Source organism: Aethalodelphis obliquidens, unplaced genomic scaffold (assembly GCF_003676395.1).
Source record: "Aethalodelphis obliquidens isolate GAN/ISIS:26980383/991018 unplaced genomic scaffold, ASM367639v1 scaffold8, whole genome shotgun sequence".
Classification (NCBI taxonomy): domain Eukaryota; kingdom Metazoa; phylum Chordata; class Mammalia; order Artiodactyla; family Delphinidae; genus Aethalodelphis; species Aethalodelphis obliquidens.
Window position 1 is genome coordinate 27507539 of NW_020837952.1, and position 20002 is coordinate 27527540.

At 34.8% G+C, this 20002-nt stretch overlaps 2 protein-coding genes across 8 annotated transcripts in view; one reads left to right on the top strand and one right to left on the bottom strand.

Annotated features, from left to right (window-relative positions):
- ACSS3 (acyl-CoA synthetase short chain family member 3) overlaps nucleotides 1-5946 on the top strand; it is a 143569-nt gene extending 137623 nt beyond the window's left edge. The window contains exons 14-17 of one of the 4 annotated variants that reach the window (XR_003432917.1): nucleotides 2600-2699; nucleotides 2785-2960; nucleotides 3801-3969; nucleotides 5715-5796. Coding sequence is in view for 3 of the 4 variants with exons in the window: in XM_027107101.1 (XP_026962902.1) it covers nucleotides 2600-2699; nucleotides 2785-2960; nucleotides 5715-5870 (432 nt within the window). In the remaining variant the exon portion in view is untranslated. Of the gene's footprint in view, nucleotides 1-2599; nucleotides 2700-2784; nucleotides 2961-3800 lie in introns of those variants that run through there. The other 3 variants (XM_027107102.1, XM_027107101.1, XM_027107103.1) reach the window with 3 other exon arrangements.
- A 750-nt stretch (nucleotides 5947-6696) lies between these two features.
- Nucleotides 6697-20002, bottom strand: part of PPFIA2 (PPFI scaffold protein A2) — a 473386-nt gene continuing 460080 nt past the window's right edge. For 2 of the 4 annotated variants that reach the window (XM_027107099.1, XM_027107097.1), the window contains exons 29-32: nucleotides 19122-19190; nucleotides 11403-11562; nucleotides 10103-10194; nucleotides 6697-8088 (exon numbers count right to left, since the gene is read on the bottom strand). In XM_027107099.1, coding sequence (XP_026962900.1) covers nucleotides 10136-10194; nucleotides 11403-11562; nucleotides 19122-19190 — 288 coding nt within the window. In that variant the 3' untranslated portion in view covers nucleotides 6697-8088; nucleotides 10103-10135. Of the gene's footprint in view, nucleotides 8089-9818; nucleotides 10195-11402; nucleotides 11563-19121; nucleotides 19191-20002 lie in introns of those variants that run through there. The other 2 variants (XM_027107100.1, XM_027107098.1) reach the window with 2 other exon arrangements.

Sequence of the window (20002 nt, forward strand, 5' to 3'; positions counted from 1 at the left end):
TTGTTAGCTTTTCCTTTTTCATACGGTCCTTAGATGTTAAGAGTTCTTTAAGGCTTTCACCTTTTCTTCTCACTGCTTTCTCCCCAGATAATCTCATCCATGTGCATAGCTTTCATTGTCATCTATACATTAATGGCATTCAAATACACATTTTCAGATTAAGATTCTCCTCAGATCCAATTGCCTTGCCTTGGATGTCTGAAAGGTACTTTAAATGGAATATCTCCAAGATTTAATACATGATGTTTCCTCCCAAGCCTAGCCCTCACCAGCATTTTCTGGCTTAGAAAATGACACCACTATCCAACCAGCTACTCAAGCCAAAAACCACAGAATCATCTTTAACCCCTTTGACTTCTTACTTCATATCCTATTTATCATCAAATTCTGTCAATTTTACCTCTAAAAACTCTGGAATCTTTTTATACCCACTACTATAACCTTAGTCTACTATTGTAGCCTCTCTGGGTGTTTCCCTGGGTAAACTATGACACCCACCTTCAACAATCCTCTATTTATTCTTCACAATGAACCAAAGTAAGTTTTTGTTTTTCAAAATCCACTCTGAAGTGAAAGTAGCCAATCTGTAAAGGCTACATATGTAGGATTCCAACTATATTAACATTCTGGAAAAGAACTCCGGAGACAGTTAAAAAGATCAGTGGCTGCCAGGAGTTATTGGAAGGTGATGGATGAATAGGCAGAGCACAGTGGATTTTTAGGGCAGTGAATCTACTCTGTAAAATACTGTAATCATGGATCCGTGCTGTAAAACCCATAGAGTGTACAACACCAAGAGTGAAGTCTAACGTGAACTGTGGAGTGGGATGAGAGTGATGTGTCAGTGTTGGCTCAGCAGTTGTAACTCTACTGCTCTGATGAGGGATTTTGATGGTGCGGAGGCTGTGTGTGAATGGGAGCAGGCGTTATATGGGAACAACGTACTTTCTGCTGCTCCATTTTGCTGTGAATCTAAAACTATTCTGAAAAAATAAAGTCTGTTAAAAAACCCATTCTGATCTTGCATCGCCTCCTTACCTCCTGAAAGTGCTTTATTACCTTCCAATGCTACTAAAATAGTTGGAAGCCCTTCGCATTCACAGCCCTTGTCTATCTCTGTAGCTTCATTTCCTCTTACACCATTCTCACTTTTGCTCTCTGCTTTCCAGCCACGTTGGTCCCTTTTAGATTTGAATGGTACAAGCCCCGTGCTTCCACAGGGCTTTTGCCCCGCCCCTGTATGCAAGGGTCCTTGCATACAGACCCTTTAGACCTGAGCTCATCCTGAGTCACTTCCTAAGGGGAGTCTTCTCTGAGATCCATATTCTTCTGCCACATTGGTTGCTTTGGTTCTGTCTCTCATTTAGAAATCCAAGTTATTTCCCCAAAGATTGTACCACTTTACATCTAGACATTCATAGTAATTAAATATTCATGATTATTTATTAACATCACCCTTTGCTACTAGACTGTAAGCACCGTGAGACAGTACCCAGCTTATTTTTGCTCACCACCAAGTCTACTGCAATATAGGAGGTTGGAGGATAGGAGGTATTAGTAAATGTTTGTTGACTGAATGCATGGAGGAAAGAATGAGGACTGCCAAACTAGCCCTTGGTTACAAGTTTGCTCACTGTTTTCTCCAGCCATAGGGGTTTGGAGTCACTTGAAATATATATTAATCTCTCAGAAAAGAACTTTTTGAACATTCATTTTTAAAAGTCCAATCACAGCAGAATTTTTTTTTTTTTCTTAATCCTAAGCTTCTGTATTTCATGTGGTTACTGTATTCTCTGAGTTCTTGTGATTCCAGATAGAAATTTGCTTTGCTCTTTAAGGCATTTAGAGCTTAGGGTGAACAATATGAAAATGGTTGGTCAACAGTGGTGATGTCAGGGCTTCACTCCATGTCCAGCCTTTTCTCCACATCTTGGAAAATCCTCTCTGGATGGGTGGTCACTCAAGAAGAGAAGTGTGCTCTGTTCATTGCTCAGTAACAGAGGTGGAAATAAAATCACCATTTATTTTTTTAAATTTTATTTTATTTACTTATTGGCTGTGCCATGCGGCATGTGGGATCTTAGTTCCCCAACCAGGGATCACATTGGTGCCTCCTGCAGCGGAAGTGCAGAGTCTTAACCACTGGACCGCCAGGAAAGTCCCAAATCACTGTTTATTGATGGGGCTGCCTTGGGTTCCTCTGGAAGGTGTCCTTATGGTAGCCAGCACTGAAGCCAAAACACCATGAGGCCATCTGTTTTCCGAGGCTCATTGCAATTTGTTCCCAAGTGGTATCACTGCATAGTTTCCCAGACTTCATTAATAAACAATTGAGATGAAGAAATCATTCCCTTACTTTCCAGGTAAGCTAAGCAGTTTGTCTTAATTGCTTAGTCAGCCTTTACTGAGTGACTACCTGGGGATCCTAACCAGTCACCTCAGTAATAGTGATGTGAACGGTGAATTGGTAGTAATTTTCACAGAGGTAGCTGTGGGTTTTTAAGTTATCTGATGTGTACTATTTTCCCCAATTGAAATTATAAATATTGCATATATATGTGTATAGATATTCTAAATGAATGCTTGTTTTAAATTACAGTCTGTCCTTTCCCATGGCACTGTGGCCGACTGTGCTGTTGTTGGCAAGGAAGACCCTTTGAAGGGTCATGTCCCGTTAGCACTCTGCGTGCTGAAGAAAGGTGAGAGGTCTTTCTCCTCCCCGACTGCTGGGGCCCTGAATGATTAAAGTTAATTCAGAGCTTACCATCTGAACTTTCTCCCTAGATATAAATACAACAGAGGAACAAGTCTTAGAAGAAATTGTGAAACATGTTAGACAGAGCATTGGCCCCGTGGCTGCTTTTCGAAAAGCGGTGTTTGTGAAACAGTTACCCAAAACCAGATCTGGCAAAATTCCCCGCTCAGCTCTGTCTGCACTTGTCAATGGCAAGCCATATAAGGTAAATGATCAAGGATGTTGAGTGCTTGGTTTTGAAATGTTTTCCCCCACTTCTTTGGTGTCAACTAAGATCTTTCAATGGTTCTCAAGCATGAATTATATCCCTAGAAAACACGTAACAGTACTTTTTTGTTAATATTACGGGGGAAAAATTGCATAGCCATTCTCTCTGTAGGAATGAGGGTTTTAGAGAGAAACACAGATTAATTAAGACCATATACTTTTGATTATAAGAACCAGTATGTGAAAATATTTTACTGTTAGTAAATATGTCAAATTCAAACTTGTGGAAACTCAATCTTATTAAATTAAGGATAAATTTTCCTTCATTGCCGTCATTAGTGACTAATAGTGAGTGACAGGCTGGCTATAGATATTTTGAAAATTCTAATTGATATATATGCTCATTATTTTTCCTGTTTTGAGTGAAAATTATTTTAGGTAATTTAGGCTGATTCAAGCATATGCATTCTTTTAATTTTGTGCATATTATACATGCACAAATATATGTATTTTTAATCATCAAGATCTAATAAAAAGTGATGCAATAGTAAGGAGTGGTTGTATGGGCAAATGCCAAAAAAAAAAATTCTTTCTATAGATGCTCATTGAAAGGCCCATAAAAGAAAGTACCATCTAGGACCAATAGTTTTGCTAACTGAACAGTTTATTTTACTATAGATACATTTTAAAATATTGAGTTCAAAGTTCCCTGTTTTTGAACCTTTCCATATGAGTATGATAAGATAATGGGGAATACAAGATTGCATACAATTGTTTAATTGTATAGAATGGAAGGGTTCAATGAAGCACCTTCAACTGGCTCTAATTTTCTTTCCAGGTATCTCCTACAATTGAAGACCCCAGCATTTTTGGGCACATAGAAGAAATGCTGAAGCAGGCATTATGACTTTTTTTTTCTTTTTTTGTCACTTTTCTAATTGGAGTTAGATTTTGGAATTATTTCCCAGAAATAAATACTTAAGTAGAAATTACATGCAAACTGAAATGTAAGTTGTAGAGCTTGGTCTAAAAACAATGTACGTGAAAACTAGTAAAAGGCCTTCTGTTTGATTAGCCCAATTAGCACTGTTACTGGTTACCTGTAACATTGCTCATTATAGATTTTCCAGAACTTTGATTTAAGAAAAATATATCTGACATACGATTTATAAAAATTGTACCCCCCCCAAAAAATTTTAATTGAAAGTGACACTAATATCGAGCCACTTGCTGAAATTAGGACTCTGCAGCTTTGACCCAAGACCTAAAACTCAAGTGAAGTCAGAAAACAATTATAATTTTCTTATAGAAATTCTGAATATTTTCTAATATTCTTGAGATGCCCACATGCATGGTTATTTTAAATGAAATGGATGAAATGGGAAGTTTTAGGTAATCATCTAGACATGATTTTCTAAGTAGGAGAATCTGTCTAGTCACATATTTCCTGAGGGAAGGCTGGGTACCAACCAAGGTACAGCTCTCTTCAATCCTTTGTTACTTAGTCAAGGGGAATCACAGGCTGGCAGAGAGCATAGAGGTCAATTAATCCAATCTCTTTGTCATGGAGATGAGGGCTCTTTAGCTGACTGTATACTCTTAATGATTCCAGCTTCTTTTGGAAACAAGGAAATGTGTAGAAATGGGGAAACTGGCAAGGAAAGCTCTTAAGGAAGAAATGTAAAAGTTTTTACATTAGCTAAAAACCGGGAGGAGTTTTAAGAGAAACCAAAAATCCAGATTTTATGTGAAATCTCTAATTTTTAAATAACTCACTAAAAAAAAAAAAAATTGTCATATCCAAAGCACATCTTTCCATTTAAACTTCTGTAAAGCTATTGCGCATTAAAAAAATAACTGAAAATTAGTCTTTGTTAATAAGCATATGATAATGTGCCAATTATCCAGAGTAGGTAGATACAGATAATTACTTATTTGGTTTACTTAGGGCTCTACATGAGATCAGTTATCAAAGAATATATTTAAACTCAAAAAATACCATACCCATGTCTTGACGGTTCTTAAAGTATTCCTCAGTCTTTCAGTCCATCAGGAACATTATTTTTAAGAGCAACTGTCTTAACATATAGTCTGGTAACATATCACGAAATATATATGAGAGATAATAGATAAGAGCTTATTGTTTGTTTCATAAAAATTGCTTACAACTTGTATAAAGACATTCTGAAAATGTTAGGATTTTTTGGACTGTTGCCTATAAGATAAATGGCTTCTCAAAGTAAATTATTTGCTAAAATTGGCTTTTTGATTGTTACACCTGAAAAAATACATTCGTCTAACTGTTCCTTTTAATTATTTTAGTAGACTGAGTTAACCTAATTAGATAGATATTCAACTTATAATTTGAAGTTGTTGGGTTCCTTAAACTGTCTCTTCTCTTGAGTACATTTTATCTTATCACAACTGTAATCTCACACTTTTTAATGTCTTAGAATTAAGATGTATTACCTTCTTTTTTCATATAAAATTCAGTTAATTTGAAATGGCAAATTCTGTAGCCGATTGTGTATCATAGTTCATCTGCAAGGTATAAACCCAGGCATATACAAGAATTGTGTTAACGATTACATCTTTGATCCTCTTGCACATTTTTCGTGGTAATCAATCTGAGAGACACTTCAGCAAGCAGGCTTGGGTTATTTTCCTGTTGAGTGGGATTGGAAAACAGTGCACAAGACCGGGGAAGTGGTGTTTTCTTGTATCTGGTTAAAGAAAGTGATCTCCTTTGCAGGGTCAGAGAAAGTACTGTTCCTCTCACAAGACTGAATGTGGGGCAAGAAAGATACAGTCATCAGATTGCTTAAATTTTGGAAGAAAAAAAAAGGAATTTTCTATTTTAATACTTACCATAAGGTACTTTCACTCAATAGTACTTAAAATATTTTGAATTAAATGTCTTTAAAAATAACAATATAATGTTACTAAAAAGTGCAATTTGCTGAAATAAATTCTGCATGATCTTCTTTTGGTAGTTGCATAGAATTTTTTTACTGTAAGGTATTAAAATTAAAATGTAAATATTTTATTTTAAAATCTATAGAAAAGTGCCAATTAATTGATCTATTTTGCCTGTGAAAATGTACTAAGTGTATACAAATGAGAACTGCTTTACATTTAAAAGCAGTTTTATTTATAGAGAATTATATTTGTAAAGGTTCTGATTATTAAAAATATGAAAATTCACAATGTTGATAGTTAAAAGGAAGAAAACCAAGGTTCTAAGTTTAATCCATGAAATGGGTTTTAGAATCTGGCAAAAATGATCTTATACATCGAAGAATATTTTATGCTTTTTGAGGCAAGTAACTGGATCTTTTATATCCCTGTATGTTAGTCTATTTTAAATGGTTAATATCTCTTATTAGGTGATCTCTTAAAGGGGAAGAACTGTTTATGCAATTAAGTTGTGCAGAACAGTAGATACAAATCTAGTTTGTATTATTATGATACCGTAGTTTCTATATTATATTTCATTTCTGTAAGTCAAGATCCCCATATTCAGACAAACTTAAAAAGCTCTTTCCCATTGTTTCTAATCAGGCAACATTTTTAGAAAATTTAAAATCACTTTCATAAGCAAGTTTAGTGCTCCCTCTTGTGGCAGACTCACTTTTGAAGCTAAAAGATTGATCACTAAAAAGAATGATTTTCATTATAGTTTAAGTAAAATTTTAAACTATATGTGACTAGAAAACAAAGCTTAAACAGAGAACTGGAAGTATTTTTGTTTATTGACAATGGAGAGGGTTTCTGTTACCATTACCTTTTGAGTGAATCTGTTAAACAAAAATTGACATCAAAACAAATGTAATGTACGTGCAAACATAGCAAATTAAATACAAAAAAGGAATTACTAATGACAGGTCTTGCTGTTACTAAGATCAAGCAGCAGAAAATCAGCAGTTAGATAAATGGTATTCTTAAATAGATTTACTTTGAAATCTCCCATATAAACAAAGAATAAACAACAGTAACACCACCAAATAAAGCCACAGGGAAGAGAGAGATTATTCTTCTATACTTTTATACACTATATATGTTAATCATTCTGTCTTATTTCCTCTGATAAGACTGACTTCAGGGAAGTCGCAACAAGGCCTTCTCGGCTAAGAGCATATAACGTTAGTTAGACATGAGTCTGGCTAATGCCCTATTACATTGACAAAAGGGAAAGGTTTCTGGGGTTTTGCTTTTTCCAGTGGAAATGACCTCAGACTCTGCAGTGGTTGACATTCACTGAACAGGGCTGGCTGGAGGTTCAAGGTATTTGGATGAACATGTGGTTCTTAGTAAAGAAGTTTTTTTTTTTTTTTTTTTTCTTGGTCCACAGGTAATAAGAAGAGATTTTTTTTTCTTTATAAATTTTTTTAAATAATTGCTTTTGACTCTTGTAAACAGTTTGGCTTTGTTTTGTATTGAAAAGGAGATCGAGCCATCACAGTGCTATTTCTAAAGATATAGGACATCCCTGATTTCCTTTAAAGGTCTATTTTTGGCTCCAGTTCCAGGTTAAATCATTCTTTTTTACATGATCAGAGGCAGGTTTTCAGCTTTAAGGATTGACAGACTTGAAGGAGAAACATGTGGAAGCATGAAACATGCTTCCAGGAAACATATCAATTTGTTACAATGCAAAAACTGTAAAAATGGTGGAATGGTAAAATACAAACAAACAGTACTTGGAATTGTCAAATGTTTGCACTCAAGACTCCATGAACCATATATTTTATTTTTAAAAAAATCATATTTATATCCATTTACATAAGACTTACACATTTAAAAAGAAATGCATACACAGTAATACATAAATGCCAAGTATATTACAATAAGACATGAAAAAACAAGTGGCTCCATTTCATAAAAGCATCTGTTGTACAGAATTTATGATGTGGATGATGCTTATTATTCAAATGACTTAAGCATTTTCTTACAATTGTAGTAAACTAATCAAACTTAATATCTGACTCCCCCCAAAATCACATTTTCAGCTTAATAAACCATTAGTTGTGATTATTTCCTTAGAATTCAGTCTTCACAAAGGTTTTCACTGCTTATCTTCTTAGATGGTAGTGCACTTTAGGTAGAGTAGACTGAAAAGACGACATCTAAAATATGTAATGGACAGCATTAGTTTACTGAAAGATCCCAGATTGGAAAATCTCCCTCTGCGACTCTTGGTGCACCTCCATGCATCCTGCCCACTTTTGTCCTAAGGGTAGGATATCATCTCAGGTCTAACCAATGGCTGTATGTAATTAATATTTGCTCCTCTCTAATTTTGTGCAGGCGAGGTTCATAAATAAGATTTGCTCAACTTTGTAGAAAGTATGGCAGTAATATAAACAGAGGTAGTCACAGAAAACCTCAGCAGTCCTTTTGAAAAGCGTACAGCTTGCTCATTAATAATTGAGTTGAGTTGACCTATTCCATGGAATAGATCTGTATTCTAACTCAAATATTTTAGAGCTCTTTAAAAGAGACCTTTGTTTAACTGTGACAAAAACATAATGATAATCAGTAACATATAAAGAATCTGGGTTAGTGATGTGGCATCACTGATTCTTTCCAGTCATAATATACTTAGGAAAAGGTCACAATTACTATCCCGACACAAGAGATAAATGATATGTTCTGAATTGTGTTAATAACAAAAATGCTAATGTTTCCTCACAATAGAAATTGGTTGTCCCAGATTAACTTATTGGAAATAAATACCTTTATTCCATTTAATGGTAAAAACTAGGAAATATGAACTAGAATGCCAAGCACAAAATACAGATTATAAATAGTTAAAGACTAATTCTACCCATCAGTCAAGAGCTAAGAAGCAAGCACTACTCAACATATTAAGTAGTCATTTGTAAATTGGTGAAGTATTCTAATTCTAGTTCCTGGTAAATTATCATGTTATGTGTAGAAACTATTACAAACAGTATTTTGGAAAGCCTCTTATTTAGCCAAATTATTACAAATTTTAGATCATGCCTAATAAGATGCCAAATTGTATACCATAATTAAATTTTTAATGTTAGGGTTTTACATTCTGAAATTAAATCTCTTATCTGAAAGCTTTTTGTTTTATCAGCAGCAGCTTCAAATAATGACCCAAATAAGGCAGCATATCAGCTCCTATATTAGGCCCCAAAGACCATCAGTAAATTGTGTGGAGCTTTTGGTTCAAGGCAATGAATAAACAGCACAAGATGAGCTGTTCCCCTCCCCAACCCTGTGCACATACTTGGTTCTAAATATTGCTCTAAAAAGTGTTTCTCCAAAATTTTAATTCATCGTAAATGGTAGAATATTTTGGTAAAGCACAGTTGTAGATTAAGAAATGTTTATGCGTTCTTGACATTTACTTTCTATGAAAACACAGTTTTACTAAGACTGGTTTCCAATAAAATTCCATTTTCATATGGATTTGGAATTAGATTCCATCAACTAGTATTTCTCGAAGTACAAATGCCTTATAGCTTATGATTTTATAGGATGGTTTTCTGTCCTGTCCGCCATTGTTATAATGTTATTTCACTTGGTTTCTATCTGCTGTAAACCCCAGATACTTAAAATTCCTATACGTTTTCAACAAGTATTAATCACATTGATGAAAAACAACATACCAGAAGTTCAGATTTTTCAGTTATACTTTTGTTTTTAATGTGAAATCACCTCCAAATCATTTTCCTGATTCTGCCACTATTTGACTCTGGGTACCTACTAAAATACTATTTGCCTATTTCAACTTCCCCTATATAAAATACTCACTTAAAAGTGTGTTATTCTGTAAGTGCCAAACTCTCATCAGTAAAATGCTATATGCATCAATATAAAGTGCTACGAAAAAGTAGAAACCAGTGTAGTAGCAACCCATTGATGTGTAATAAGATAGTGACAGGCCTCCAACAGATGGGCCTTAAACCATAGCAGACAGATGGTGATAGGAAATCCTAGATTAAGAGTTACAATATAAAGAACTTTCCACTCTCTAGCAATTCAAAGGGGTTCTCTCACTTCTCTCACTCTTCGCCACAACGGAGAGTATCGTGTATATTTACTAGTCTATGTAGCTTACATTTTTTTTGGCGGTTTGTTTTTTGTCAGCCAAGGAAAACTACTCACAGCAAGTCAGTGCTGCCTCCTTTGAGTGGCTTGTCAACATGAGTATGTGCGAACAGTGGAGTTGTCTAACCTCTGCAGTCTTGATGAAGGAACTGCAAATGGAGAAAAGGGCTTTAGAGGGACTTGGATGATTGAGTACAAAATTTCAGATGAGAAAGATTCATTTTCCCTGCATAAAGGGATCTGAACATATTAATAGACCTTCTTTCTCTCAGATAGAAGCCACTCATATTCCTTTTCTCAAGACAAGCTACTAAAGAAAATTTATTCCAGTGTGATTCACCTGAGCTTTCAAGTTGTGTATTCCTCCTTAGATGAAATCTGTTAACAAGAACAGTTCCCCTGGGTACTCCTGTTTTTGAAGCAAAGATTGCTCTTGGAGAAGTCAGTATGCTGGATTGTCTTCCCCTCCAATACTGAAAAGCTTCTATACTCCTTTTAATCATGTTAAATTGCTCGTGAATTTTGCTAATGTGTTCCATAATAGTAACAACTTAGAAGAAATAGAGATCAAAGATCATGGAATATAGATCAAAGATCATGGTTTATACTGGAACTTATTTTAAGGGCCATGATAACTATCACCTTGACAAGAAATAATAATTCTAGGTGATTGTCTCAATAAAGAGAGTGGGGCTTTTTTGTTTGATGCTTACCAGACAGACATAACTTTGTGACTACAACTTCAAATTTGTCTCTCCTCCAGAATGGCTGTTTTCCTTTGTGAAGTATATAACACAAGTCTAATGTCCACAGAAGGAAATACTAATTGGGAAATTACTGTCGGTTTTGTGTTTGTTTAATTCTCTTCTCATGGTTGTGCTTGTTTATTTAAGGCCTTCTGCCTTGGTCATAGGTGAGAATATCTGATGAGTCTGAGTTTTTAAGATGAAATAGAAAACTTGCAATAATCAAGCATGTAGGGTGACAGTGGAGTTAATTTCCGTTTATTAAGGATCTTTAGTCCAAATCCATCCTCTAAACAAATTATTTACTTGGTGAATAGAAGAGTAAAGAAACACAAATCATGCAGATGTTTTTCTTCCTAGATGTGGACATTAGCCAAAATAGTCCTTTTTAGGATATTTTAAATTATTTTTAAAATATGAATAAAGTGCCATGAGTTCATGCATTAGCAGCTTACAAAAGAGTATGGTCTGATGAAAGCAAAGTAAACGTCAAGCAGAGCAAACCAACTTAAGAAAAGAATCAATTCCAGAAAGCTGTGCAAGATCAGAGAACGACAGCATTTGCTAAACAAGCTTTTTACTTTATAAGCAGAAATGCAAAACTACTGTACCATCCGTTGTCATTTTCCTTGACTGCCCCGATGTTGTGGTTAACCTAAATCCAGCCGGTAACGTTTCTGAGGACCCAGGCATCATGCTGATTCCGTGTACTTCACGGGGAGGAAACTGCCTTCTCCAGGTCGACCCACGCCTGAAATTCTTGTCATCACTCTGCCAGTACAGAGATACAATTTGATATAATGAAAACAACTAGTCCAGGTGCTTAAAACATGTAACTCTGATTATTTACATTCAGTCTGTAAAGTATACATATGGAATACTATATTTCAAGGGTTATATTGATTCCAAAATGAGAATGCAGGATATGTGAAATAGAAATGTTTTTATTAAAAAGTTCATATGATTTCGAATCTAAAACATATATGAAAGTAAAATCTTTGAAAATTTAAAATAAAACCCCAAAGTTTTTCCAAAAAGAATTTTGGGTATACTTTGTTGCACTTCATGCCAACTGTTTTTATGTTATGAGATGATATACTTAGCTGAATAAGTATTGGGTAAACACTATTTGATTCACACACTTGATTATTTCATGAATTTTGCTTTTATGTATACAAGATATATGTTATGGGAAATCTATATTTGATACAGCCTGGCTCATATGGGGTACGATAATTTATATTCTGTGTAAGAAACTAAATTTGTCATTTGCTAGATTTCAGCTGATACAGAATTAACTTGTAGTTTGTTGAAAAACCTATGCAAATGGTCACCTTCCTTTTAATAAATACATGTGCTCATTAGATGCCACTAAAAGCATAATGTAACTCTGGCTGCTGTTTTACAATGTAATTCTTGTTGCTGATTCTATTATATCTTAATTGCATAAAATCTTCCCTCTCTGTGCATACACATTGTACCTGCAGACAAACCATTATTTTCTCTGAATTGGTAAGCAACAATATGTAATTTACCATTTGACTGATTATATTCTTTGTTTCTAATCTAAGGAAAATATTAATCATTCTACACAGATCTTATCTTCTTATATCACTAAGTTTTTCATCTAAGGAAGAACTGTCTACTCCCTAAAATTATAGTTAAATATGTGTGGTTGACTCTGCTAGCTCAGGTGACTTCATTTGGGCATAGAGAATATAGATAGATATTCAGCCTAAATTATTGTTATAAATAAGAAACACTATAAAGTATTCATCATAGACTACTAATTTAAGTAGCATACAAGGTTAATCTGGGAAAAATAAAATCATTTATGTAATTACATTTATCCATTTTTCTTTTAGAATCCTTATTATTAATATATAAATTTTGTTTAGATTTGATAGCCATTTTACACTTTAAGAGATTTCTGCTACTCTTCTCAACTGCTGTATTTGACTTTGCCTTAGACCTCCAAATGTTTATAAATGGAAAAAAGAAGCAGAATTTCACAGTTGTGGCCTCTCTGACTTCTTGAATCTTGGAGAAGTTGTTGCATGAACATAAATTTTCTTCAGTTCTATAAAACATTACATTACATTGTAGGAATGTACAGCTCCTATAATGTTTGAGATAAGGGCTCAAAAATATGCCAGTAAGTTGAGAATTTAAATCATGATTCCTTAACTTAGCATAACTTAACATAGTGTTACTGCAGAAAGTTAATGGGAACTATAAGCAACAACATCACAGGAAAAGGTTTCCATGAGAGGAGACTGAAAGATAGATATGCTCTCAGCTGAGGATATCCTCTGTCTGTAGCAGCACATGAACAGTTCTCAAATCATTTCAGTGGAATCTGAATGCGATCAGCCCCAGAAACAAGTCTATTCTGGCTCCAGCTAAGTTGTTTAGATATTTTTGTTCACACTCAAAAAACAAAACCAAAATCAAACAAAGAAACAAACAAAAAACTGAGACAAAAGCGACTAGAGGGTTTGAATGATAAAATCATGTGCTTTTTTAGTAATAAAAAGAGGTAGCATATTTTAAAGGCAGGTGATAACGTTCCATATAGGCCTTTCAACTTGTTCATTACTTTTAAGAAGCAACACTAGAACCCACATAGACTTGTGTCTCTGACTGGACCTCTACTTCAGGTCAGTCTGCATTTTAGAATTGTTATGATATGACAGATCTTTAATAATTTTTATTAAAATTATTTTTCCAACTTTTAAGTAAGGATAATAATTGTACTTAAAAGTGTGTATGGGGCTTCCTTGGTGGCACAGTGATTGAGAGTCCGCCTGCCGATGCAGGGGACATGGGTTTGTGCCCCGGTCCGGGAAGATCCCACATGCCACAGAGTGGCTGGGCCCGTGAGCCACGGCCGCTGAGCCTGCGCGTCCGGAGCCTGTGCTCCGCAACGGGAGAGGCCACAGCAGTGAGAGGCCCACGTACCGCAAAAAAAAAAAAAAAAGTGTGTATGTGTTTATGCAGACTATCTTTTTGATTCAACAATTAAGAATAAGGATTAAAAGCAGATACAAACTACTATATGTAAAATACATAAACAACAAGGCCCTACTGTACAACACAGGAACCTATATTCAATATCCCGTAATAAAACATAACGGACATAAAAAGAAACGAAGTTGAGTTATTTGTAGTGCGGTGGATGGACCTAGAGTCTGTCATACAGAGTGAGGTAAGTCAGAAAGAGAAAAACAAATACTGTATGCTAAAACATATATGGAACCTAAAGAAAAAAATGGTCATGAAGAACCTAGGGGCAAGGAGGGAATAAAGACACAGACCTACTAGACAATGGACTTGAGGTTACGGGGAGGGGGAAGGGTAAGCCTGGACAAAGAGAGAGTGGCATGGACATATATATACTACCAAATGTAAAACAGATAGTGTGAAGCAGCCACACAGCACAGGGAGATCAGCTCAGTGCTTTGTGACCACTTAGAGGGGTGGGATAGGGAGGGTGGGAGGGAGGGAGATGAAAGAGGGAAGAGATATGGGGATATGTGTATATGTATAACTGATTTACTTTGTTATAAAGCAGAAACTAACACACCATTGTAAAGCAATTATACTCCAATAAAGATGTTTAAAAAAAAAAGGAAATGGTGGCGCAGTGGTTGAGAGTCCGCCTGCCGATGCAAGGGACACGGGTTCGTGCCCCGGTCCGGGTGGATCCCACATGCCGTGGAGCGGCTAGGCCCGTGAGCCATGGCCGCTGAGCCTGTGCGTCCGGAGCCTGTGCTCCGCAACGGGAGAGGCCACAACAGTGAGAGGCCCACGTACCGCAAAGAAAAAAAAAAAAAGACTCATCAAATGACTCATCAAATAGAGGATATCAATAGAGAGACAGAAATTATACATATATATGATATGTATTATATATATGAGATATATATATATATATTATATATATATACAGAGAGAGAGAATCTAATGGAAATTCTGGAATTGAAAAGTGAAACAACTGAAATTAAAAATTCACTAGACGGGGCTTCCCTGGTGGCGCAGTGGTTGAGAATCTGCCTGCCAATGCAGGGGACACGGGTTTGAGCCCTGGTCTGGGAAGACCCCACATGCTGCAAAGCAACTAGGCCCGTGAGCCACAACTACTGAGCCTGTGCGTCTGGAGCCCGTGCTCCGCAACGAGAGGCTGCGATAGTGAGAAGCCCGTGCACCGGATGAAGAGTGGCCCCCACTCGCCGCAACTAGAGAAAGCCCTCGCACAGAAACAAAGACCCAACACAGCCAAAAATAAATAAATAAAAGCCATTTCTAAAAAAAAAATTCGCTAGAGAGGTTCAGTAGCATCTTTGAACTGGAAGAATAAAGAATCAGCAAACTTGAAGATACAGCAATTGAGATTATTCAGTCTAAGGAACAGAAAGAAAAAAAGAATGAAGAAAAATGAACAGAGCCTCAGATACCCATGGAACATCTTTGAACACACAATATACACTTAATGGGAATTCCAGAAGAGGAGCGAATTAGGCAGAAAAACATATTTGAAGAAATAATAGTCCAAAAATTCAAAAATTTGATGAAAAACATGAATCTACACATCCAAAGTCCAAGTAGACATCATAGTAAAACTGTTAAAAGGCAGCGAAAATCTTGAACACAAGAGAGAAACTGATGTATCATACAAGGGAACCACAATAAAATTAACAGCTAATTTTTTATCAGAAACAATGGAGGCCAGAAGGAATGAGATGGCATATTCAAAGTGCTGAAAGAAAAAAAATCTGTCAATCAAGAAGTCTTTGTCCAATAAAAGTGTCCTTCAACAATGAAGGTGAAATAAAGACACTCCCAGACAAAGAATGAGAATTTGTTGCTAGCAGGCCTGCCTTATAAAAAATACTAAAGGAAGTCCTTCAGGGTAAAAGGAAATGACACCTGACAGTAAACTGAATCCACATGAATAAATAAAGAGCAAAAGGCAATTATATAGGTAAATACAAAGACACTACAAACATATTTTTCTCTTTTATTCTCTTAACTGAGTTAAAAAACAATTGTTGGGTTTATAACATAAAGAGGGAATAGAGTTATATTGGAGAAAGGAAAGGACACCAGACAGTAGCTTGAATCCACAGAAGAAAATGAAAAGAACCAGAAATGATAAATATGTGGTTTAACATAAAAAATTCTATAAATACATTTTTTCTCCTTTCCTCTCTTAAATTTTTAAAAAGACATATAAAGCAATAATTATAACACTATTATTGGATTTATAACACATATGGATGTAATATATATGACAATAATAGCACAAAGGGTAAGGAGGGAATTGAGCTATATTGGAGCAAAGTTTTGATAATTTATTAGAATTGAGTTAGTAGTAATCTGAAGTATATTGTGATAAATTACATATTATAATCTCTAGAACAAACTGAGACTAGTAACTCAAAAATATAATAAAGAAACCACAAAGGAATTAAAATGTACATTAGAAAAGTATTTAACACAAAAGAAGACAGTAAAGGAAGAACAGAAGCACAGCAAGAACAAAAGAAGACATGAAGCATATAGAAAAAAATAAAACTGCAGAGAGAAATCCAAGCATATCAATAATTACTCTAAATATAAATAACTTAAACATTCAGACTAAATGTGAATGACTTAAACATTATCAAACCAGATTAAAAAAACAAGATTCAATTATACACTCCCTACAAGAGACATTTTAGATGCATAGACACAAATAGGTTGAAAGCAAAAGAATGAAAAAATATACACCATGCAAACAGTAACCACAAGTGAGGTAAAATGTCTATACCAATATTAGATAAAATAGAGTTTAAGACCAAGAAATATACTAAAGACAGAGATACTTTATAATGATAAAAGGGTCAATTCATCAAAATGATATAATTATGTGCACCTAACAACAGAGTCCCAAAATACATGAAACAACGCCTGACAGAACTGAAGGGAGAAATAGAGCATTCCACAATAGTAGCTAGAAAAACAACATACTGAACAGGAGAAAACATTTGCAAATGATATGACTGATAAGGGGTTAATATCCAAAATATATAAATAGCTCATATAACTCGACAACAAAAAGAAACAACCCAATTAAAAAATGGGCAGAAGATGTGAATAGACATTTTTCCAAAGAGGACATTCAGATGGCCAGCAGACACATGAAAAGATGCTCAACATCATTAATCATCAGAGAAATGCAAATTAATACCATAATGTGATATCACTTCACACCTGTCAGAATGGCTGTCATCAAAAAGAACACAAATAAGAAATGCTGGAGGGGATGTGGCAAAAAGGGAACCCTTGTACACTGCTGGTGGGAACGTAAATTGCTGCAGCCATTGTGGAAATCAGTACGGAGGTTTCTCAAAAAACTAAAAGTAGAACTACCACATGACCCAGCAATTCCACTCCTGGGTATATATCTGAAAAAAATGAAAACACTAATTCGAAAAGATACATGCACCCCAATGTTCATAGCAGCATTATTTACAATTGCCAAGATATGGAAGCAACCTAAGTGTTCATCAATAGATGAATGGATAAAAAAGATGTTGCATGTATATATACTATGGAATACTACTCAGCCATAAAAAGAATGAAATTTTGCCATTTGCAGCAACATGGATGGACTCGGAGGGTATTATGCTAAGTGAAATAAGTCAGACAGAGAAAGACAAATACTATATGATATCACTTATATGTGAAATCTAAAAAATAAAGCAAACTAGTGAATATAACAAAAAAAGAAACAGATTCATAGATATAGCCAAACAAACTAGTGGTTACCAGTGGGGAGAGAGAAGGGCGGAGGGGTAAAATAGGGTTGGGGCTTAAGAGGTACAAACTATAATGTATAAAATAAGCTACAAGGATATGTTGTACAACACAGGGAATATAGCCAATATTTTATAATAATTATAAATGGAGTATAACCCTTAAAAATTGAGAATCACTATGTTGTACACCATAACATATAATATTGTACATCAACTATACTTCAAAAACAAAATTTTAAAATTAAGTGGCTAAATAAAAACCAAAAGAAAAATTAAAAAAAAAAATACAAACCATAATGGAAAAGAATGTGAAAAAGAATATATATGTATATATACACACATATATATACATATATATACATATATATAGAGAGAGAGAGAGAGAGAGAACTGAATCACTTTGCTGTACGCAAGAAACTACCACAACATTGTAATTAACTATACTTCAATAAAAAATTTTAAAAAAAGAATAAGGATTGAAAAGATTATCAAAGTTATAAAATTAAAATCAGTTAAATATTAACTGTTTTTAAAAAATATTAATCATTATCCTGATTGGACAGGAGTATGAATTTACAGGAAGTTAGCTGAGGTCAAGACTGTAGAGCTTATCCGTCTAACTTCCTTTGAAAAGGACAGCTTGGGTTTTATAAAACCAAGATCACCTGCCCTGCCCATTTGAATGTGGAATTATTGTCTCATTTTAGGAATTGCTGTGTTCATTCACAAAACTATTTTAATCAGCTTTTCTTTACAGCCAAGAAACACCTGCATTTTGCAAAACAGAATTATGCATCACTGTATTTTCCACTTCATACTCAGGTTTCCTCCCCATTTCTTCCAGAAAGATCCCTGAAAACCTCAGAAGGAATATTAAAATCCACAGTTTATCAATGCACAGAGTGTGCTAACGTCCCTTGTATTCCTTCATCTTGGGAGACTACTTACATGTTTACTATTTTCCAAATCATTTAAACATGCATTTACTATGTGTAGAGATTCTTACACTCAATATAACCTTCAATTCCTATGACTGTTAAAATGTTACTCATATATTTTTAAGGAAAACACAATATTGATATCTAAAATAATCAAAAGCTTCCCATTTATTGAAAGCAAGTTTTTTCTTCCTTTTAATATCCTAAAATTTCCTGTGAAGATATACTGATATTTAAGAAATAAGCACATCCCTTATTAAAGAGCTGAATTTATTAGGGCTAGTGTTGTCATTACTTACAATTTAAAAAAATTTTTGCTCAACATTATTTTGCTGTCATAGCTCATGAAAAATGTCTGAATTTGAAATACTTCTTAGTGTTTCTAACTGCTGATATGATAATATATATGAATTTATAAAGTTCTTTCCAAATCAAATTAGTAAAATTAAATAAGAATAATAGTGGGGAAAATTCTAGATTCTATCCATAGAACAAGCATCTGATTAATTTTGAGCACTAGTCCTTGAAAGCCGTTTTACTTGTACTGTCCCAGGCCCCTTTTGAATGACAATGACAGACAAAGACTTACTTCATCCAGTCGCCGTTCAGTTCCCAGAGCCAGGAGGTTATTGTATTCCCTTTCGAGAATCTGCCTTGCCTGTTGAGATCAGATTAGAGTTAACATCATTGAAGTCACCTTTTATTTGAAAAATCATAGCGATTATATTTACCTGAGAAAACATTCCAATACCCTGTTTTATTTACAGGGGTCTCATTTTTTTCATCCTCTATATCTATAAGCCATTGTAAATTTAAACTATAAACACAAGGAAGGGCAATTTTCTTCAGTCTGTGGACAGTAGAGACAGCCTCACATAAACGTCTGAGGTCAAAGGGTTTGACCTCACTTTGTTACTTTATTCCAATTGAATATTTTATGTAAACTTTGAAATATACAAAAATGAAATAAAAAGTAAAGTTAGACTGCCACATTTTTATCAAGTCTATGCAGGTAGTCCTGAAACCTGGCCAATCATCATCATTTGGGGAAACTTTAAATGATTAGGGTTCCTGTGCCCTATCTCTTGATATCTGATTTCTTAGGCTTGTGATGTAGATTGCAGGTTTTATTTTAAGTTTTTAAGGAACTCCAGCAATTCAAATAATTATCCAGACTTGGGAAACGATGGCACACCCAGAGCTGAGTGTCTGTATAATTCAGACATGTAAATAGAAATGACTGCCCCTCAGAGGGGCAGAGACTAAAGGCCATCTGTCAGGGATATTGATTGGGGGAATCTGGCATTCAGGTGGGAGGTTGGACCACATAACTTCTAAATCCCTTTCAACTTAATTTTATGATTTTGTTTTGGCTAGAAATCCAGTAGCTTGAAATTAAAGTCCCAGTGACATATATCAAACGTTGAACTAACTCCCATTAGGAATCATGAATACACAGCCGACTTTTTT